The sequence below is a fragment of the Bufo bufo genome, chromosome 11 (genome assembly GCF_905171765.1).
Source record: "Bufo bufo chromosome 11, aBufBuf1.1, whole genome shotgun sequence".
Taxonomy (NCBI): domain Eukaryota; kingdom Metazoa; phylum Chordata; class Amphibia; order Anura; family Bufonidae; genus Bufo; species Bufo bufo.
In genome coordinates this window covers 98,944,776-98,967,765 of record NC_053399.1, presented here as the reverse complement: position 1 = coordinate 98,967,765, position 22,990 = coordinate 98,944,776, and the positions used below count along the sequence as shown (strand labels likewise).

The window sequence follows — 22,990 nt, the reverse complement described above, 5'->3', positions numbered from 1 at the left end:
AGTCCACTTAGTAAGTCAGGCGCGTCACTATGACAACCACTACATAGCTAATAATTGCGATTGACGCTCCGCCTCTACAATGGAGAATGCCATTCAGCCCCGCCCCTTTAATAGATGACATCTTAGAGCTATAAAGCTATTATTTCAACTGACTCCACCCCTTCTGATTTCTCAGGTCTCTGATTGGCTGTCAGTGGTAATAGCTGACTAGCAATATTATCCTGTCCCGTTATTTCCAGGACAGGCCGCGCCCACTTCAGTGTAAGATGGAAAACGATTGGACAACGGTTTTCGGTTCCTCTTCTAGACCCTCTGATTGACAGCTTAGTCTCCTCAGTCTCGCGCAGAGTACCGCCCACTGTGGAGACTCAGGCTGATGATTGGAGGGATGTTCTCGAGCCCGCCCCCTCTGCTGTGAGTGACAGCTGTGTCTCCTCGGTCCCGTTATCCGGTCATGGAGTCTGTCCGTTCTCAGCGGTTGCAGCCGGGGGTCGGGCCTGGGATGGCTGCCGGCACCCTGCGCTCTCTGCGGCCGGGCGTGACTGGGAGCGCGTTCCCCTCCCCTCCGGCCTCGGCTCCTCTGCCCCCGCTAGGCCTGGGGGTCCCGGGGAGTGCGGGGAGTCCGGCCGTGCTGCGGGAAGCTGTGGAGGCGGTGGTGCGCAGCTTCGCCAAGCACACCCAGGGCTACGGGCGAGGTGAGGAGCGGGAGGGGGCCTGGAAATTCTGGGGGTCGTCACCCCTTGTATCAATGTCTGTGGGGGGGTCGTCACCCCTTGTATCAGTGTAGGGGGGGTCGTCACCCCTTATATCAGTGTAGGGGGGGTCGTCACCCCTTATATCAGTGTAGGGGGGGTCGTCACCCCTTATATCAGTGTAGGGGGGGGGTCGTCACCCCTTATATCAGTGTAGGGGGGGTCGTCACCCCTTATATCAGTGTAGGGGGGGTCGTCACCCCTTATATCAGTGTAGGGGGGGGGTCGTCACCCCTTATATCAGTGTAGGGGGGGTCGTCACCCCTTATATCGGTGTAGGGGGGGTCGTCACCCCTTATATCGGTGTAGGGGGGGGTCGTCACCCCTTATATCAGTGTAGGGGGGGTCGTCACCCCTTATATCAGTGTAGGGGGGGTCGTCACCCCTTATATCAGTGTAGGGGGGGTCGTCACCCCTTATATCAGTGTAGGGGGGGTCGTCACCCCTTATATCAGTGTAGGGGGGGTCGTCACCCCTTGTATCAATGTCTGTGGGGGGTCGTCACCCCTTGTATCAGTGTAGGGGGGGTCGTCACCCCTTATATCAGTGTAGGGGGGGTCGTCACCCCTTATATCAGTGTAGGGGGGGTCGTCACCCCTTATATCAGTGTACGGGGGGTCGTCACCCCTTATATCAGTGTAGGGGGGTCGTCACCCCTTATATCAGTCTACGGGGGGGTCGTCACCCCTTATATCAGTGTAGGGGGGGTCGTCACCCCTTATATCAGTGTAGGGGGGGTCGTCACCCCTTATATCAGTGTAGGGGGGGGGGCGTCACCCCTTATATCAGTGTAGGGGGGGTCGTCACCCCTTATATCAGTGTAGGGGGGGTCGTCACCCCTTATATCAGTGTAGGGGGGGTCGTCACCCCTTATATCAGTGTAGGGGGGGTCGTCACCCCTTATATCAGTGTAGGGGGGGTCATCACCCCTTATATCAGTGTAGGGGGGGTCGTCACCCCTTATATCAGTGTAGGGGGGGTCGTCACCACTTGTATCAATGTCTGGGGGGGTCGTCACCCCTTGTATCAGTGTACGGGGGGGTCGTCACCCCTTGTATCAGTGTACGGGGGGGTTGTCACCACTTGTATCAATGTCTGGGGGGGTCGTCACCCCTCAAATGACGGTATGGAGGGGTGGTCTGTAGGGGGCTTTTGGACGGTGTCGTCCACAGCGGTTATGTGGGGGGTGTCTCTCTATGGTTAGTATGAATCCAGGCACTAATTTATTTTGGGGTGTCACAATTAATCCTGTACTGCTCCTTTAAGAGTCTCCATTTTCCACATCTGGAGGCTAATCCATACCCCAGCTGTGTACAGAGAGACGGAGCCGCTGCGAGCAGAGCGGACCACCATCCTGACATGAGTCTAAATAAACCAGCTCTGACCTCACACACGGAGCAGTGCTGGATGTCTCTTAAAGGGGCACTCTTATAAAGAGCTGAGGGCAGTGTTGAGTCCCGAGGGGCGTCACCGCCATCTTTAATCCAGTCACCTTCTCCCCTCCACAGTGAACGTGGTGGAGGCGCTGCAGGAGTTCTGGCAGATGAAGCAGACGCGGGGGGCGGAGCTGAAGAATGGCGCTCTGGTGGTGTACGAGATGGTGCCATCTAATAGTCCGCCATACGTCTGCTTCGTCACCCTCCCCGGGGGCAGCTGCTTCGGGAGCTTCCAGGTAATGGCCAATGGATGATGCTGGCCCTTTAAGACCTGCACAGCTGGACCTTCGTCTCAATTGCGTTTTGTTTTTTTCTTCCCCTTCAGTTCTGTCCGACTAAAGCTGAAGCGAGGAGAAGCGCGGCGAAGATCGCCCTCATGAACTCCGTCTTCAACGAGCATCCGTCCCGCAGGATCACAGACGAGTTCATCGAGAAGAGCGTCTGCGAGGCCCTGGCCACCTTCAACGTAAGAGCTGGTCAGAGCTGAGGGGTTGTTACAGTGTATCAACTACAACTCCCAGCAGATCCACGCAGGAGATCGCCCACTCTGGACAATCCTCTGAGCAATACACCTCTGCAGCAAAAATCTCTCCTGTGCTGATAGTTCGTTACAATGTATTGGTGCGGATAAATTGATATGATTGTAAAGATCCCTAGAAACACCCAAGAAACCCCTGAAAACAATCGGCGAACAGTCGTCCGACGCTCCCCTCACAGGATCTTACCTGTTGTCACCAGTTATAAGCAGATGATCCCAACAACAACAGTGTAATAGTCTGCAGATGTCCCGGGACCGCGCTTAACCTCTCGTCTGTTTGATTTCCAGGGAAACCGCGAAGAAGCCGATAACCCCAACACTGGGATAGGAGCTTTCCGCTTCATGCTGGAGTCAAACAAGGGCAAATCCATGTTAGAATTTCAGGTACCACTTGGAACCGAACCCGAGTTTGGGAAATGTTTTTTACAGTACAAATTAATTTATGAAGTTATTACCTGAAGTCTTGTGAGACTTTGGGAAGCAATAACTTCGGCTCATCTGAGCCAATACATTCTAATACTGTGCGGAGCTCCTGCTCTGTATAGTGTCAGAACTACGTTTTATGCGAATTGACTTCGGATATTTCATCCAAAGTCTATTTGTTTATCCCTAAATATAACTATTATAATACTGCTCCTATGTACAGGAATATAACTACTATAATACTGCTCCTATGTACAAGAATATAACTACTATAATACTGCTCCTATGTACCAGAATATAACTACTATAATACTGCCCCTATGTACAGGAATATATCTACTATAATACTTCTCCTATGTACAAGAATATAACTACTATAATACTGCTCCTATGTACAAGAATATAACTACTATAATACTGCCTCCTATGTACAAGAATATAACTACTATAATACTGCTCCTCTGTACAAGAATATAACTACTATAATACCGCTCCTATGTACAAGAATATAACTACTATAATACTGCTCCTATGTACAAGAATATAACTACTATAATACTGCTCCTATGTACAAGAATATAACTACTATAATACTGCTCCTATGTACAAGAATATAACTACTATAATACCGCTCCTATGTACAAGAATATAACTACTATAATACTGCTCCTATGTACAAGAATATAACTACTATAATACTGCCTCCTATGTACAGGGATATAACTGCTATAATACTGCTCCTATGTACAAGAATATAACTACTATAATACTGCCTCCTATGTACAAGAATATAACTACTATAATACTGCTCCTATGTACAAGAATATAACTACTATAATACTGCTCCTATGTACAGGAATATAACTACTATAATACTGCCTCCTATGTACAAGAATATAACTGCTATAATACTGCTCCTATGTACAAGGATATAACTACTATAATACTGCCTCCTATGTACAAGAATATAACTACTATAATACTGCTCCTATGTACAAGGATATAACTACTATAATACTGCCTCCTATGTACAAGAATATAACTGCTATAATACTGCTCCTATGTACAAGAATATAACTACTATAATACTGCCTCCTATGTACAGTAATATAACTACTATAATACTGCTCCTATGTACAAGAATATAACTACTATAATACTGCTCCTATGTACAAGACTATAACTACTATAATACTGCTCCTATGTACAGGGATATAACTACTATAATACTGCCTCCTATGTACAAGAATATAACTACTATAATACTGCTCCTATGTACAAGAATATAACTACTATAATACTGCTCCTATGTACAAGAATATAACTACTATAATACTGCCTCCTATGTACAGGAATATAACTACTATAATACTGCTCCTATGTACAAGAATATAACTACTATAATACTGCTCCTATGTACAGGGATATAACTACTATAATACTGCTCCTATGTACAAGAATATAACTACTATAATACTGCTCCTATGTACAGGGATATAACTACTATAATACTGCTCCTATGTACAAGAATATAACTACTATAATACTGCTCCTATGTACAAGAATATAACTACTATAATACTGCTCCTGTGTACAAGAATATAACTACTATAATACTGCTCCTATGTACAGGGATATAACTGCTATAATACTGCTCCTATGTACAAGAATATAACTACTATAATACTGCTCCTATGTACAAGAATATAACTACTATAATACTGCCTCCTATGTACAGGGATATAACTGCTATAATAGCGCCCCCTGAGGTTTTTGTAGTTATTACTTCTCAGGTGCTTCTTCTTCAGGAGCTGATGACGGTCTTTCAGCTCTTGCACTGGAATGGGAGCCTGAAGGCGATGAGGGAACGTCAGTGCTCCCGCCAGGTACGGCCTCCTTCCTTTATCTTCCAGCGCCGCTCACTGTTCTCGGTCGTCCTGATCTGTGGTTGTTTCTCTCATGTGCAGGAAGTGTTGGCTCACTACTCCCATCGGGCGTTGGATGATGACATGAGGAACCAGATGGCCATGGACTGGGTGAACCGTGAACAGGACAGTCCCAGCATCCTCACCAGAGAACTCGCGGCCACCGAGAGACAACTGGATGAGGCACGGCTGGCCGGGAAGGAGCTACGCTACCACAAGGAGAAGAAGGATATCCTGATGCTGGCAGCCGGGCAGTTGGGGAACATCCACACCTCCAACTGCTAGGCCGGGGCTGCAGGCTCTGCCCCCTGTGATTGGTATGAAGGAGGCAGTGGGCATCTACCGGAACTTACAGTGTACAATGCTCTGGATACCTCTCTGGCGCCACCTAGTGCACACAGAGCAGAATAGAGGGTGATACCCTGACCTGAAATCTGCTGTTAGGACTGACACCCCATCCCCTCCATTAGTGCCAAAGTTTAAAAAAACCTACCAGCCGGAGATGCTGTACAGTAAGTACGGTGCCCCCTAATGGTAACTGAACTCCCTAAGTTCCCATGGGTGAAATAGAAGAAAATGCAGTCTTAATAGTATTAGGCCTATCTGTCGACTATCCTCCGGTCTGACTGATGGGTTCCGTCCTGATGACCGGTTCTTTGGACAGGACCTGCACACAGACGCCCAGCGAGGTATCGGGAGCTGTACACTGTAACTTCTTCCTGATACGGTATTAACGGGATGCGGAACAATATTCAGGACTGCGACGCTGATTCTGCCGCCCGTCTCTTCCCGCCGCTGTTGCACCTTTGCACATGTTCTTTGTACACGCGCCTGTGAGTTATACTCCGCGCTCCGTATGTGTTGTACCTGTCTTTTATATAGTCTATATTTTGATAGCTGCGTTGCGCTGCGATTCTTGGCTCCGCCTCGACGCTCTACTGCAGCCTGTAATAACGGGAACTGCCAGGAATTTTTTTTTTTTTTTTACAATCGTAGTTTTCTAAGTTTTTTACGTCTAGCGTTTTGTAACCAGGGGATGAATGTGGCGAGAGGAGGGACACCTACCAAAAAAATTTTAAAAAAATCCATGTAGCAGCACAGGAATTAATCTCTGTGGCCCAGCGGGGGCGGGGCCGAGCGCTGGAGAGCTCCTCCCAGGCTTAGCAGAAATGAGCATTGTCTTTTATAATACGGTTACTGCAGTGAAGAGTGTGTAATATAAAAGGGGCAGATGGCTAGCCTCGGAGCCTACACATTAGACAACCCCAATTCCAAAAATTTGGGGGAGCAGCAACACATATCAAAAAAGTTGGGACAAAGGCAACATAAGGCTGGAAAAGTAAGTGGTGCTGAAGAACAGGCAGAGGAGTATTGTACATTGGTCACATGCTCAGGTATATATATATATATATATACCGCCCCATACCAGAGGCAGGCAGATAAGCTGGACGGTCCTTCTTCTCTTTAGTCCTAAGGACGGAACGTCCTTGGTTTCCAAAGATAATTTTAAATTTGGATTCATCTGACCCCAGAACCGTTTTCCATTTTGCCTCAGTCCATTCTAGAGATGACGGCCGTATTTCTGGATCCTGTTCACACGTGGCTTCTTCTGTGAAGGCGAACTGTGTGCTCAGGCAGGGATGTCTGGAAGTGTTCCTGAGCCCAGGCAGGGATCTCCAGCACTGAATCATGCCTGTACATGTTAGAGTGGAAGTCGTCTATTTTAATATGTTGTCGATCGCATATATTTAACCCTTTAGATGCAGTGGTCACATTTTGACTGAGTTCGGCGCTTCAGAGCCTGAAATGGCTCCCTCAGCCGGTGATCGGGAAAGCCGTGTTTTAGCTCTGATCCACTGGGTCTCTTTGAAGAAACCCAGTGTATCACTGCTGTAGTTCTTATGATCAATCCTACTAAACCAGCCGTACTGCTTGGTAGGGTTGATCATGCTGATTAAAATGTTACCTTTTCTTTTGTCTGTATGCTAAATGGCTGCAGAAATATCAGCATTTTTACTCATTTGCAAATGAGAAGATTGGAGCACCAGAAGGTGGGAGCACTGCTTTTGTAACATCACTTGTGCTCTGCACACTCCTCCTTCCCCCTTAACTTACAAGGGCTAGACATCAGCATGCTGAGGGCAGAGCTGTGTCCTAGCATCTACATATCGCATACACCACTTACTGTAGCATTACCACATTGAGAAGAGTGGATTTCTATACTTAGAAAGCTAATACAATGTATGATTATGATGAAACCAGTATTATGTGTTAGCTTTCTAAGTATAGAAAAACCATCATTCTCTGTGGTAAGTGGTCAGCCTTGCATTTAGAGATCCTAAGTTCAAATCCCAGGTTAGACATGTATGTTTTTGTTTCTCTCAATAAAAGGCTATAGCCTTAATATATTGTGTTTTTTGAATACTTACAAACCTAAAACATATTACTGGATTAACCACAGGCACATTATATGATTATAAAGAAACCAGAAATATTTATTAGATTTTTAAGGGGGAAAAACAACAACATTATTCTCTATATGATAAGGATAATGGCTTATTATGGGTTAAATGAAACTGAAAAAAAACCTCTAAAAAGTCTCTCCAAAAGATTCAAACCTGGGATCTCTACAGGCAAGGCTGACCACTTACCGCCAGGCTACAGACTTATGCTGAAGACTGTGGTTTTGTCTATCCTTAGAAAGCTAACACACATTACTGGTTTTATTATAATCCTATATTGTGCCTGTAAAAACCAGTAATGTGTATATTAGCTTTCTAAGCATAGAAATCCTCTCTTCTCATGTTCAGGGTGGTGTATATGATATGTACATGCTGGGTCACAGCTCTGCCCTCAGCAGGGAGCAAAAAAAATGAAAGAATTCTCCAGGGCTCAAGGAGTTGGGGGTCATTGAGCAGGAGTGTCCAGCACTGACTGTTGGCCTTGTCCCTGGGGGGGAGATATTGACGTTGAACACAGATTGGTGACGCTCCGCCCGTCTTTGCCTCTGGGAGTCTCTGCCTCTCTAACACGCTCTTTTATTTTCACCACTTGCTTTTCTTACCCCCCATCTGACATTTTTAGACAATTGGGGTTGTATTTTCCACTGAGGGTTGGACGTCCCATAAGCACAAATCTGGACAGAAGGCAGAGCAGCAGATTTATCCAAGGACGACACTAGAATGTAATCCACCAAGCTAGAGGTGGCGGTATACCACCTGCTCAGGTGCCAGTCAGGGGACATTTTTCGGACTCCTCTGGGGTGGGGCTTGCCTCCTCGGTAGTTGAGCTGCGAGGGGTCAGGCAGGTCCTCGGATGACTTACCAGTAAATGAAGCAATAACTCCGCCCGCAGCGCCTCCTGTGACGTGAGAATGAACACTACAGTATTATCATGTATACATGACCTTTTTATATCTTTCTGTACTTTTTATTACTACCTATAACTAGGTCTCCACGACTGGTACCGGACCAATACCCTGTGTTTTATATCCACACTCCGCAGTTCTTTGTATGGCGGTATACACAAATAAAAACGGATTTCCAAGAAATCACAGACTCTGTGTCTAGTTACTGCATGGGCTGCTTAAAGGGTAACTCCACCTAACACTCATAATTCAGTCACTTTGCTAGTTTATCCTGCTGACCAACTGCCTGTACATCCTGTCTGAGAGGTAGTCACAGCCCCGCCCCCTGCTGATGACATCACTGATATAATGACATGTGACCCACACCTTATACTACAGGAACATCTATTACTGCTGACAACCTGCCTGTAAATCCTGTCTGAGAGGTAGTCACAGCCCCGCCCCCTGCTGATGACATCACTGATATAATGACATGAGATCACACACCTTATACTACAGGAACATCTATTACTGCAGACAACCTGCCTGTATATCCTGTCTGAGAGGTAGTCACAGCCCCGCCCCCTGCTGATGACATCACTGATATAATGACATGTGACCCACACCTTATCCAACAGGAACATCTATTACTGCTGACAACCTGCCTGTATATCCTGTCTGAGAGGTAGTCACAGCCCCGCCCCCTGCTGGTGACATCACTGATATAATGACATGTGATCCACACCTTATACTACAGGAACATCTATTACTGCTGACAACCTGCCTGTACATCCTGTCTGAGAGGTTGTCACAGCCCCGCCCCCTGCTGATGACATCACTGATATAATGACATGTGATCCACACCTTATACTACAGGAACATCTATTACTGCTGACAACCTGCCTGTATATCCTGTCTGAGAGGTAGTCACAGCCCCGCCCCCTGCTGATGACATCACTGATATAATGACATGTGACCCACACCTTATACTACAGGAACATCTATTACTGCTGACAACCTGCCTGTACATCCTGTCTGAGAGGTTGTCACAGCCCCGCCCCCTGCTGATGACATCACTGATATAATGACATGTGATCCACACCTTATACTACAGGAACATCTATTACTGCTGACAACCTGCCTGTACATCCTGTCTGAGAGGTTGTCACAGCCCCGCCCCCTGCTGATGACATCACTGGTATAATGACATGTGACCCACACCTTATACTACAGGAACATCTATTACTGCTGACAACCTGCCTGTATATCATGTCTGAGAGGTAGTCACAGCCCCGCCCCCTGCTGATGACATCACTGATATAATGACATGTGATCCACACCTTATACTACAGGAACATCTATTACTGCTGACAACCTGCCTGTACATCCTGTCTGAGAGGTAGTCACAGCCCCGCCCCCTGCTGATGACATCACTGATATGACATGTGATCCACACCTTATACTACAGGAACATCTATTACTGCTGACAACCTGCCTATATATCCTGTCTGAGAGGTAGTCACAGCCCCGCCCCCTGCTGATGACATCACTGGTATAATGACATGTGATCCACACCTTATACTACAGGAACATCTATTACTGCTGACAACCTGCCTGTATATCCTGTCTGAGAGGTAGTCACAGCCCCGCCCCCTGCTGATGACATCACTGGTATAATGACATGTGATCCCCACACCTTATACTACAGGAACATCTATTACTGCTGACAACCTGCCTGTACATCCTGTCTGAGAGGTAGTCACAGCTCCGCCCCCTGCTGATGACATCACTGATATAATGACATGTGACCCACCCCTTATACTACAGGAACATCTATTACTGCTGACAACCTGCCTCTACGTCCTGTCTGAGAGGTAGTCACAGCCCCGCCCCCTGCTGATGACATCACTGATATAATGACATGTGACCCACCCCTTATACTACAGGAACATCTATTACTGCTGACAACCTGCCTGTACATCCTGTCTGAGAGGTAGTCACAGCCCCGCCCCCTGCAGATGACATCACTGATATAATGACATGTGACCCACCCCTTATACTACAGGAACATCTATTACTGCTGACAACCTGCCTGTATATCCTGTCTGAGAGGTAGTCACAGCCCCGCCCCCTGCTGATGACATCACTGGTATAATACACACCTTATCCAACAGGAACATCTATTACTGCTGACAACCTGCCTGTACATCCTGTCTGAGAGGTAGTCACAGCCCCGCCTCCTGCTGATGACATCACTGATATAATGACATGTGACCCACACCTTATACTAAAGGAACATCTATTACTGCTGACAACCTGCCTGTATATCCTGTCTGAGAGGTAGTCACAGCCCCGCCCCCTGCTGATGACATGTGACCCACACACCTTATACTACAGGGACATCTATTACTGCTGACAACCTGCCTATATATCCTGTCTGAGAGGTAGTCACAGCCCCGCCCCCTGCTGATGACATCACTGGTATAATGACATGTGATCCACACCTTATACTACAGGAACATCTATTACTGCTGACAACCTGCCTGTATATCCTGTCTGAGAGGTAGTCACAGCCCCGCCCCCTGCTGATGACATCACTGGTATAATGACATGTGATCCCCACACCTTATACTACAGGAACATCTATTACTGCTGACAACCTGCCTGTACATCCTGTCTGAGAGGTAGTCACAGCTCCGCCCCCTGCTGATGACATCACTGATATAATGACATGTGACCCACCCCTTATACTACAGGAACATCTATTACTGCTGACAACCTGCCTCTACGTCCTGTCTGAGAGGTAGTCACAGCCCCGCCCCCTGCTGATGACATCACTGATATAATGACATGTGACCCACCCCTTATACTACAGGAACATCTATTACTGCTGACAACCTGCCTGTACATCCTGTCTGAGAGGTAGTCACAGCCCCGCCCCCTGCAGATGACATCACTGATATAATGACATGTGACCCACCCCTTATACTACAGGAACATCTATTACTGCTGACAACCTGCCTGTATATCCTGTCTGAGAGGTAGTCACAGCCCCGCCCCCTGCTGATGACATCACTGGTATAATACACACCTTATCCAACAGGAACATCTATTACTGCTGACAACCTGCCTGTACATCCTGTCTGAGAGGTAGTCACAGCCCCGCCTCCTGCTGATGACATCACTGATATAATGACATGTGACCCACACCTTATACTAAAGGAACATCTATTACTGCTGACAACCTGCCTGTATATCCTGTCTGAGAGGTAGTCACAGCCCCGCCCCCTGCTGATGACATGTGACCCACACACCTTATACTACAGGGACATCTATTACTGCTGACAACCTGCCTGTACATCCTGTCTGAGAGGTAGTCACAGCCCCGCCCCCTGCTGATGACATCACTGATATAATGACATGTGACCCACACCTTATACTACAGGAACATCTATTACTGCTGACAACCTGCCTGTATATCCTGTCTGAGAGGTAGTCACAGCCCCGCCCCCTGCTGATGACATCACTGGTATAATGACATGTGACCCACACCTTATACTACAGGAACATCTATTACTGCTGACAACCTGCCTGTATATCCTGTCTGAGAGGTAGTCACAGCCCCGCCCCCTGCTGATGACATCACTGGTATAATGACATGTGACCCACACCTTATACTACAGGAACATCTATTACTGCTGACAACCTGCCTGTACATCCTGTCTGAGAGGTAGTCACAGCCCCGCCCCCTGCTGATGACATCACTGATATAATACACACCTTATCCAACAGGAACATCTATTACTGCTGACAACCTGCCTGTACATCCTGTCTGAGAGGTTGTCACAGTCCCGCCCCCTGTCATCCTTACATATTAACCACTAGTACTTCTTTTTCCTAGGCTGCTTGTAAGAATATGGCCGCCCTTCCCCAGCCCTGCAGACATCTGTGAACCAGTAGAGACGCTGCCAGTCACGTGTAACCATAGGCTGCCTCTCTCTGACCTTCCTAATATGGCGCCGTCTAGCCTCCGTGACGTCACTTCCGTTCCCAGCGGCCGTTGGTCATTGCGTCATCGGAGCGCGCCGGAAACGTCCTGTTTTTTTTGGCTCTCGTCGTCCGTGTTTCTTCTCGCTGAGAGCCGCACGCAGCAGCAGCAGTCATGGCCGATGTTCTGGACTTACACGAGGCTGGGGGCGAAGACTTCGCCATGGACGAGGATGGCGACGGTGAGTGAGGACCCGGCCTCCACTACTGGTGCTGAGCGGCCGCCAAACCCCCATAGGACCGCCTGCCTCAGTTCAGCAGGTTCTTCCTACCCCCTCCCCAAACATGGGGCCGTCTTCTATGTTCTCTAAGCCAGCAGCGGGGCCCCTGGGCGGGGGGGTGGCTCCTCTTCAGGAGGTAGTCTGGGTGGTCGCCTCTGTAACGGGGCTGCGCAGACCCCCCGGGGCCGCCATCATTATCTGGGTGATGCTGATCTTCTCTCTTTCCTGTCCATAGAGAGCATCCACAAGTTAAAGGAGAAGGCGAAGAAAAGGAAAGGGCGAGGATTTGGAGCAGGTGAGTCCAGGGTGAAGGGGTTTACTGAGCCCTCTGGCGGATGTGGGCGCTGGAAAGATGGCGTCCTCTAGCAGAGCGGGCGCTGTAGCCACCCGACACCCAGAGGCAATGTCTGCAAGTGGTGAGAGCGCTAATTGTGGCCGTTTAACTCTTCGTATGCCACGCTCAGTTGTGACTATTGCATCCGGGGCCCAAAGGGTTTCCCCGCTCGGAGATCAGGTAAGTCATGGGTCTACAATGAGTTTCCCATAAACCGCTGTGTAAAATCACAGTCGTGTGTAGGGGAAGCAATCTAATAACTGCACGTTTAGATCCCCTAGAGGGGCTTAAAAACAGTAATAAAAATAAAATTATATATTTGTATATGCAAATTGTGTTAAACCATATAAATGTGGTATCTCTGTAATCGCACTGACCCGGAGAATAAAGGGACCAGGTCAGTTTGATCTCATAGGGAGCGTCCTAAAAATAAAACTACGGTGGAATTGGGTTTATTTTTGCCAACTCCATTTATTTGGATTTTTTTTCAGCTTCCTGGTACTTAATAATAGGAAATATTAAATGGTGACATTAGAAAGTACAACTTGTCCTGCAAAAAGACCAGCCCCAAACAGCTTTGGGAACGGAAAAATAAAAGTTATAGAAAGCTGGAAGATTTGGGGCAAAAATAGCAAATCGCCACATTTTAAAGGGGTGAATGGGACGTGTGCAGTAACCTCCCGGCCCCCCATGATGTCTGACTGAGGTATTAAAGGGCTTCTGTCACCCCACTAAAGTAATATTTTTTTTTGGGCTAGTTAAATTCCTTATACTGCGATATATGAAAATATAATGTTCTTACTTACTTTCCTTCAGCAGTTTCTTATAAAAATGAACTTTTATAATATGTAAATTAGGTCTCTACCCGCAAGTAGGGCGTCTACTTGCTGGTAGCCGCCGCAAAAAACCGCCCCCTCCTTCTGTTGATTGACAGGGCCAGCCGCGATCCCCTCCTCCGGCCGGCCCTGTCAGCATTTCAAAAATCGCGCACACCTGTGTTGAATCGGCGCAGGCGCTCTGAGATGAGGAGGCTCGTCTCCTCAGAGCTCCCTCAGTGCGCCTGCGCCGATGACGTCTTCTCTTTCGGTGATGTCATCGGCGCAGGCGCACTGAGGAAGTTCTGAGGAGGCGAGCCTCGTCATCTCAGAGCGCATGCCCCGAATCAACACAGGTGCGCGATTTTTGAAATGCTGACAGGGCCGGCCGGAGGAGGAGATCGCGGCTGGCCCTGTCAATAGACACGACGAGGGGGCGGTTTTTTGCGGCGGCTACCAGCAAGTAGACGCCCTACTTGCTGGTAGAGACCGAATTTACATATTATAAAACTTCGTTTTTATAAGAAACTGCTGAAGGAAAGTAAGTAAGACCATTATATTTTCATATATCGCAGTATAAGGAATTTAACTAGCCCAAAAAAAATATATATACTTTAGTGGGGTGACAGAAGCCCTTAAACGGTTATAAGCTCTTGATTATTGTGTGAGCGGCACTTTAAGGCTGCATGTTCTAGTACTGACTCCATTGTTTTCTGTTCCCTGATCAGAGGAGGGGTCCCGGGCCCGGATCCGAGAAGACTATGACAGTGTGGAGCAGGATGGGGATGAGCCCGGTCCTCAGAGGTGTAAGTAATTGTCCCTCCGACTCCAATCTCATTAGTCTCAGGTCAGACCTAGTGGTTCCAGAGGGAGAACTGTATGCTAGCCTCTGAAGAACCTCAAGGGTCGGGGGAGGGGTCCTGCTGTACGGTGACTGGATACGGGGAGGGGGGCGGTCCTGCTGTACGGTGACTGGATACGGGGAGGGGGGCGGTCCCGCTGTACGGTGACTGGATACAGGACGGAGGGGGGCGGTCCTGCTGTACGGTGACTGGATACAGGACGGAGGGGGGCGGTCCTGCTGTACGGTGACTGGATACAGGACGGAGGGGGGCGGTCCTGCTGTACGGTGACTGGATACAGGATCTCCGGCGCCGAGGGCACTGCTGACTCTCCGCCACCTCCTGGCCTCCAGGACTTTTCCTGTGACATGTAATGGTTATCGGCGGCGCTGTGTTCACGTTGGTTTGCGTCTTCCCTCAGCGGTCGAGGGCTGGATACTGTTTATCACCGGAGTCCATGAAGAAGCTACAGAGGAGGACATCCACGATAAATTTGCCGAATTTGGGGAGATAAAGAACGTCCACCTGAATCTGGACCGGAGAACGGGCTACTTGAAGGTAAGAGAGCGAGTGCTGGATCTGAGGGGGTCACAGACCCACCGGACCCCACTGGTGTCTGACAGAACTGTGACTTCTCCCCCCACAGGGTTACGCGCTGGTGGAGTACGAGACTTACAAAGAAGCCCTGGCTGCTATGGAAGGGTTAAACGCTCAGGACATGATGGGGCAGCCGATCAACGTGGACTGGTGTTTTGTCCGTGGACCACCAAAGGGAAAGAGACGGTAAGAAGCCCATTCCCAGTCCGCGGGGTTGTTTCCTTCACGTACTCTGCTCACATCCCAGGCTGACTTCACACTTCTACTCCACTCACACCCAAAGACTCCATCACCATTCTTGAATTTCCATCCGTATTTGCAGTTGTGCTCCACTCGCTTTTCTTGTGGCGTTGTTGTTGATCATGTGCCGTTGTTTTTCAGAAGCGGGCGCAGGAGGAGCCGGAGCCCGGACCGGAGGAGACGTTAACCCCTCGCTCTTCACCTCTCACGTTTTCATGGATTTTTCGTTGCGTTTTAATTGTTGAGGTGATTGTGATTTTGCGCCTCATCCCCGGGGGTGACTTTATCGATGCCTCTGGTCATCCCCATATAGACCAGCAGGGATCAGTCCCCGTCCCGTCAGTAGTCTCGGCGGGGCGGGGTCTGTGCATGGCGCTGTGCAGTCCCCTCCTGTAGCGGGAGGTTTTATGACATCTCACGGGCCATATGTTCACAATAAAGTCTTTTTATGTTACATTGTCTGCTCCTGTTTTATCTCATTGCTGTATCAGGAACTCTGCTTGCTGTCGGCAAAAGGTAACGCTCATTGTTTGCATCCAGTGGCTTAAAACCTGTCCTGACTTAATACTTCTCACAGTGGAGGGTTTGTTACAGTTGTATCCAGTCCAGACAGTCTTCTGTGGCCTCCAGACTGATAAAATTCACCTGCGCTTGTACAGGACAAGATAGTGATTGTAACAAACCCCCAGCTGTGAGAAACATTAGGTCAGTGCAGGTTCCAGCCTCTGGAATGGAAACCATCAGTATGTCCAGGAAGCAGAGATCTTGTCGGCTTTAGTTTCCAGAAAACCTCTAATAGAAGCTGCGCTGATGACCTTACTGACATACTGATCCGGGGGTATTCCTGACCATCAGATGTCGGGTTTGATGGGTCATTCATATAAAGTGCACAGAGCGGGAGTATTGCACTTCTGTGGGTCCAGGTTGTGCACCCGGTGTCCTGAAGGCTGATCAGATCCAGTAGGTGGCGCCATTGTTACAGTAATTCTAATGGGTGACAGTATTTCACTGCACCACTATTACCAGCAGAGGGCGCCCGGGCCTGAATCAGTCACTGCAGCCAGTGTCACACTGATCCTATCGGAGTTGTGAAAATCCTCACACCCCTCTGTTAACCCTATGTTGTCAAGTTTAATAAGGCTCGAAGCCCTGTTCACTTGAATGGGCAGGTGACCAAACCGTGTGGCTAAAATGCGGCTGTGTTACCGTGGGCTGACGGAGGCCTTCTGGCGGACGGACCCCTTAGTGTTGGGGCAGGGTATTACAGTTTGGTCCCGCCAGGTAGGTGGACAGAGGTAACCGCTCAAGAGGGTGCTGAGATGGTCCCCTGTAGTTTACTCTTTTAGGGCCCCGGCCACCATGCCAACCCTTAAAAAGGCTCAGCTGCATTTGACATGAGCAGTAAATACCAGCCCCGTCACTGTACTGCACAGGGCAGGAAGGGGTTAAATAACAGGGTGGGGGCTTGCGAGCCACACTCCATGTGCCCCCTGAGGGTAGGTACACGCCTTGTAGCATGACACTGCCCAAACATACAGTTGTGTTCAAAATAATAGCAGTCAGACCTCACTGACCTGATCAGTCAGACTTTGGGAGAAATTATATTACTACATGGCAAATAATTTACTATGAGGTGTAGTAGAGTAATAGAAACCCAACAGTCAGGACATGCTGCTGCTGAATCTGTGTAATTCAATCACTTATTTAAAAGGGACATGTTCAAAATACTAGCAGTGTGGAGTTAATGAGTGAGGTCATTCATTCTTTGATAAACAGGTGGCAATTATTGCCCTTATTTAAGGACGGAATCAGCAAATGTTGTACTGCTGGTTACAGTGCATTTCTCTCTGATATTCTGAGGAAATTGGGTCGTTCCAGACATTGTTCAGAAGAACAGCGCGCCTTGATTAAAACGTTGATTAGAGAGGGGAAAACATATAAAGAAGTGCAGAAAATGATCGGCTGCTCAGCTAAAATGATCGCAAATGTTTTAAAATGGCGACGAAAACCCGGAAGAAAGCGAAAAACTACCATTGGAATGGATAGAAGAAAAGCCAAAATGGGAAGGACTCGGCCAACAATCAGCTCCAGGAAGATGAAAGAAGCTCTAAAGTCACCTGTGAGTCCTGTTACATGGAGAAGACGCCGATGTGAAGCCGAGCGATCTGCAAGAAGCCCCCGCAAAGTCCCATTGCTGGAAACAGGACGTGTGCTGAAGAGCTTACAATCTGCCAAAGAGCCCATTGACCGCCTGAAGAGACATTCTGTGGACTGATGGAAGTGAGACGGTTCTGTTTGGGTCTAGTGGCCGGAGACAGTTTGTCAGACGACCCCCAAACACTGAATTCAGCCCCAGTAGACAGTAAAGCATGGTGGACAAGCATCATGATATGGGGATGAGTCTCATACTACGGGGCCTATTTATCGCAGACCAGGGATCGTGGATCAGTCTGAATCCATCAGAAGACTGGACGAGGTCATGCTGCCTTATGGGGAAGAGGAAATGCCCTTGACATGGGTGTTCCAACAAGACGACGACCCCAAACACACCAGTAAACGGGCAACATCCTGGCTCCAGACCAACAAGACTGATGTTATGGAGCGGCCGCCCCGATCCCCGGATCTTAACCTCTTCTCCCCCGGGCCAGTTTTCACCTTCATGCCACGGCCTAATTTTGCAAATCTGACACGTGTCACTTTATGTGGTAATAACTCTGGACGGCTTTTACTTCTCCAGGACATTGTCAGACAGTTTTCTCGTGACACATTGTAGTTCATGACAGTCATAAATTTAGGTCAATATATTTCACCTTTTTATTTATGAAAAAAATCCCAAATTGACCAAAGTTTTTGGGAAATTTCAAAATTTCTATTTCTTAGCTTTTAAAACAAAGTGATGGCTCATAAAATATTTATTACTTAACATTCCCCATATGTCTACTTTATGTATGCATCATTTTGTAAATGTCATTTTATTTTTTGGGGACGTTGGAGGCTTAGAATTTTAGAAGCAATTCTAAAAGAATTTAAGAAAATTTCCAAAACCCACTTTTTAAGGACCAGTTTAGGTCTGAAGTCACTTTGTGGGGCCTACATAGTGGAAACCCCCCCCCCCATAAATGACCCCATTGTAGAAACTACACCCCTCAAGTTACTCAAAACGTATTTTACAAACTTTGTTAACCCTTTAGGTGTTCCACAAGAATTAAAGGAGAATGGAGATAAAATTACACTTTTTTGGAGAGAGAGAGAGAGGACAGTCAGAAACGGGGAGAGAGAGAGAGAGAGGACAGCCAGAAACGGGGAGAGAGAGAGAGAGAGAGAGGACAGCCAGAAACGGGGAGAGAGAGAGAGAGGACAGCCAGAAACGGGGAGAGAGAGAGAGAGAGAGGACAGCCAGAAACGGGGAGAGAGAGAGGACAGCCAGAAACGGGGAGAGAGAGAGGACAGCCAGAAACGGGGAGAGAGAGAGGACAGTCAGAAACGGGGGGAGAGAGAGAGAGGACAGCCAGAAACGGGGAGAGAGAGAGGACAGCCAGAAACGGGGAGAGAGAGAGGACAGCCAGAAACGGGGGGAGAGAGAGGACAGCCAGAAACGGGGAGAGAGAGAGAGAGAGGACAGCCAGAAACGGGGAGAGAGAGAGAGAGGACAGCCAGAAACGGGGAGAGAGAGAGAGAGAGGACAGCCAGAAACGGGGAGAGAGAGAGAGAGAGAGGACAGCCAGAAACGGGGAGAGAGAGAGAGGACAGCCAGAAACGGGGAGAGAGAGAGAGGACAGCCAGAAACGGGGAGAGAGAGAGAGAGAGGACAGCCAGAAACGGGGAGAGAGAGCGAGAGAGGACAGCCAGAAACGGGGAGAGAGAGAGGACAGAAACGGGGAGAGAGAGGACAGTCAGAAACGAAGAGAGAGAGAGGACAGCCAGAAAGAGAGAGACAGCCAGAAAGAGAGAGAGAGGACAGCCAGAAAGAGAGAGAGAGAGAGAGAGGACAGCCAGAAAGAGAGAGAGAGGACAGCCAGAAAGAGAGAGAGAGGACAGCCAGAAAGAGAGAGAGAGGACAGCCAGAAAGAGAGAGAGAGGACAGCCAGAAACAGAGAGAGGACAGCCAGAAAGAGAGAGAGGACAGCCAGAAAGAGAGAGAGAGGACAGCCAGAAAGAGAGAGAGAGAGAGGACAGCCAGAAAGAGAGAGAGAGGACAGCCAGAAACAGAGAGAGGACAGCCAGAAACAGAGAGAGAGAGAGGACAGCCAGAAACAGAGAGAGAGAGAGAGAGAGAGGACAGCCAGAAACACAGAGAGAGAGAGGACAGCCAGAAACAGAGAGAGAGAGAGGACAGCCAGAAACAGAGAGAGAGAGAGGACAGCCAGAAACAGAGAGAGAGAGAGAGAGAGGACAGCCAGAAACAGAGAGAGAGAGAGAGGACAGCCAGAAACAGAGAGAGAGAACAGCCAGAAAGAGAGAGAGAGAGGACAGCCAGAAAGAGAGAGAGAGGACAGCCAGAACAGAAACAGAGAGAGAGAGAGGACAGCCAGAAATAAAGCCATGAAATGTGTGGTCCTAATGTTTTGCTCCCCCCTGATGTCCTCCTCTGTCCTCGCCCCATTTTCCTCCTTACGCCCCCCCCTCTCACACTCTGTAGAAGATTTGTACCTTTTAGATAATAAAACTGTTACTCAAGGAAAGTTTTTTTTTTTAGTTTTTATAATTTTTTTGGTAACAATCCAGCAAGATCTTCTAGCACAAGCGAGAGGTGATTGGGTGGTGATCCTCTTTATCCTGAATGTCTCGATGTCTTTTCAGGGTGCACCACATTGACCAGTGATGAAAATCACATCCAGGGTTGAGGGGTTCCCACTGCGCCTCTGCAGGGTTGGTTTGGCTGCAGGTTAGAATAGATGGGTTGGTGGCCTCCTACTCCTCTGCCTCCTGGACACGTTCTTGGTCCTCTCAGGGGGCATCACGTTGACCAGTAATAAAGGTCTGCTCCAGGCTTGAGGGGTTCTCACTGTGCCTCTGCAGGATTGCTTTTTTTTTTTTGGGGGGGGGGGGGGGATAGGTTTTGGGTAAGGGATAGGTTTTTTGGGGGTTTTTTTGGAGGAAGGGGTAAGGGATGGGTTTTGGGTAAGGGATAGTTTTTTATTCTTTTGTTTTTTTGGGGGGGAGGGGGGGTAAGGGATAGGTTTTTTCTGCAGAGATGGTTGGCTGCAGATGAGGGGTAGTTGGTGATACCCCTTGGGAGTCTGTTGTTGTTGACTCCAGGTGGCTGACTTGTTCTATGGCAGGTGGTGTTCTGGTGGGAAGCTGGTTCTTGGTCCTGATGTTTTTTTCGACCAGTCTACGCTCAGGGCATGACGCCAAAGGAAACCGACCAATACGGTGACAATAAGACAGCAGACAGCAGCGTAGATGGCATAGCTGACATGGCTCTGGAGGAAGGCGAGGATGATGTCCTTAGTGGAGGGACCATGTTCGATCCTCTCCTCCTCTTCCTCCTGGGCAGGTAGTTTTTCTGCCAGAGCTCGATGGAATTCAGCTTCTATTTCCTCGACTGCCTTGGATTTAGTCTGCGTCACTGAAAAACAGAAGAGAATACAATAAATAAGGCGATGAGGAGAACGTTGTCTTCTGCAGGGCTGAATGAAAGACTGAGAAGTTATCAGAGATGGTTCTTTACTGTAAGAGCAGAGGCCGGAGGGGCTTCTTATCGTATAGATATATTTATCCGAATGGTCTAGAAAAGAGAACATTCGAGAGAGAAAACTATGTCTTACCATCGAGATAAAAGAATCTTCGGAGTATGATGTCATCATCCTCATCCATTATCTCACAGGCATAAGTTCCTTTATGGCTGACTCTGGTTGGCTTGATGTGTACATCCAGGTCATCCCCAATGTAGAAGTCTTTAAAGTTACTCAAATCCGTTTTTTTGATCTGAAAGTGAAAACATTGATGACATCGTATGAGACATGTGTCCTATGTGGAGTATAAATGGCAGTATAAATTTGCACTGTAATAGAATGGTATATGCGACTTACGTTTTTGGCGTACTTCCAAACAACCTTCGGATGATCGGGAAGGATAAAGGACGCCGTGCACCAGATTCTGGTCTCTTCCAGCTCTTCCACCTTGATGTCCTTAACTGAAATGGGAAACCACGGTCAATGACATGCAGCAATGAGCTAACAGGTTCATAAGAGGTTCCCCAACTAATGGTAGAAACGATCTTACGGGGACAGGTCACCGGGATCTTGCAGTCCTCCTCAGCACATCGGCTGCATGAGAAGGTTCGGGCAGCTTTTTGAAGCCCTAGGGAAAGAAATAGAGAGAGGGGTCTAATGTCTGAGGTCAATGATGACCCCACCATGTATGTAATGGAGGCCACACATCAAAATGAAATTACTCACCGCATGGAGGTCTGCAATCCACCGGTGGATGACCTAATGGAAAGAAATCAAATATGGTTAAGGATGGATGATGTGATATATATAGAATATGTCTCCTGGCTCTTTATGAGGATCTTTAGTACTTACTTGCCACACGATCTTTCACGCCTTTTACAAATTCAGCCATCTTTTTGTCAAACTGTTCTACCCAAGCTGGTGGGAAAAAAATTTGGGGAAAACTTACATTTACTATTTATGATTCAAAAGAAATTGGGGAAATTCTTGAGATTTCAGGAACTTACATAGTTTGTCAATTTTCTTGACCTCTTTTTCAAAGGTCTTGAGATACTTTCTGATGTTCTGTATCTGGTTGAAGGCTGTAAGGAGAAGACACATGAGATTTAGGACATTGCCTACAGCGCTCTATGATGGAGATGGGGCTCTCTGGAGATCTCCTGCTCGGACAACTGTTAATGAGCTACAAGTAAAGCTTTAGTCGGCAGAGAAATGGCTCAATCCTGAGAGGACACATGTACTAGATAGAAGATGAAGCCGTTACCCATCGAGATGTTATTCAGGGGGTCAAAGCCCCAGTGTAGCCTCTGGAGACATTCTTCGGCCCCCATTTTGTCCAGCGAGACCGCATGGTAACAAATGCTGGCTCTGTCCGCTGGGGTGGTGAAGCATTTCAGGCAAGATGTCGCTACCTGAGCTCCACATAGAAATACTATTATCTGCAGCAGCAGATAATAGGAAGCAAATAATCGCATGACGTATCGTCGCTATATCCCTTCAGTGGGCGAACCTGAGAAAACGGAGAGAAGGGGGTATAAGTGGGGTCATTTATCAGACTGGTGTCAAGTAGAACTGGCTTAGTTTCCCATAGCAACCAATCAGATTCCACCTTTCATTTTCCAAAGAAGCTGTGAAAAATGAAAGGTGGAATCTGATTGGTTGCTATGTAAATTTAACCGCCTCCGGACCGCCTAACGCAGGATCGCGTTCTGGAGGCGGCAGCTGCAGGCAGAGTCACGCATATACGCGTCATCTCGCGAGACGCAAGATTTCCTGTGAACGCGCGCACAGGAACT

The 22,990-nt window shown here is 48.0% G+C and overlaps 3 protein-coding genes across 3 annotated transcripts; 2 read left to right on the top strand and 1 right to left on the bottom strand.

Moving 5' to 3' along the window:
• The first annotated feature begins 405 nt into the window (after nt 1-405).
• Nucleotides 406-6,325, top strand: LIX1L (limb and CNS expressed 1 like). The gene is made up of 6 exons (XM_040412428.1): nt 406-695; nt 2,261-2,424; nt 2,514-2,654; nt 3,015-3,110; nt 4,958-5,035; nt 5,117-6,325. The coding sequence occupies exons 1-6, from the start codon at nt 455-457 to the stop codon at nt 5,357-5,359; spliced, it is 963 nt and encodes a 320-aa protein (XP_040268362.1). The 5' UTR covers nt 406-454; the 3' UTR covers nt 5,360-6,325.
• Nucleotides 6,326-12,504: 6,179 nt separating this feature from the next.
• Nucleotides 12,505-15,975, top strand: RBM8A (RNA binding motif protein 8A). Its single transcript, XM_040412438.1, has 6 exons — nt 12,505-12,649; nt 12,924-12,983; nt 14,566-14,643; nt 15,101-15,237; nt 15,326-15,462; nt 15,658-15,975. Exons 1-6 carry the CDS (start codon nt 12,583-12,585, stop codon nt 15,701-15,703), a joined length of 525 nt encoding a protein of 174 aa, XP_040268372.1. The 5' UTR covers nt 12,505-12,582; the 3' UTR covers nt 15,704-15,975.
• Nucleotides 15,976-20,789: 4,814 nt separating this feature from the next.
• On the bottom strand, nt 20,790-22,644 carry LOC120981579 (sperm acrosome membrane-associated protein 6-like). Its single transcript, XM_040411117.1, has 8 exons — nt 22,459-22,644; nt 22,202-22,276; nt 22,047-22,112; nt 21,921-21,953; nt 21,745-21,822; nt 21,552-21,655; nt 21,288-21,447; nt 20,790-21,088 (listed from the first exon to the last, which is right to left on the bottom strand). Exons 1-8 carry the CDS (start codon nt 22,523-22,525, stop codon nt 20,790-20,792), a joined length of 882 nt encoding a protein of 293 aa, XP_040267051.1. The 5' UTR covers nt 22,526-22,644.
• Nucleotides 22,645-22,990: the final 346 nt, after the last annotated feature.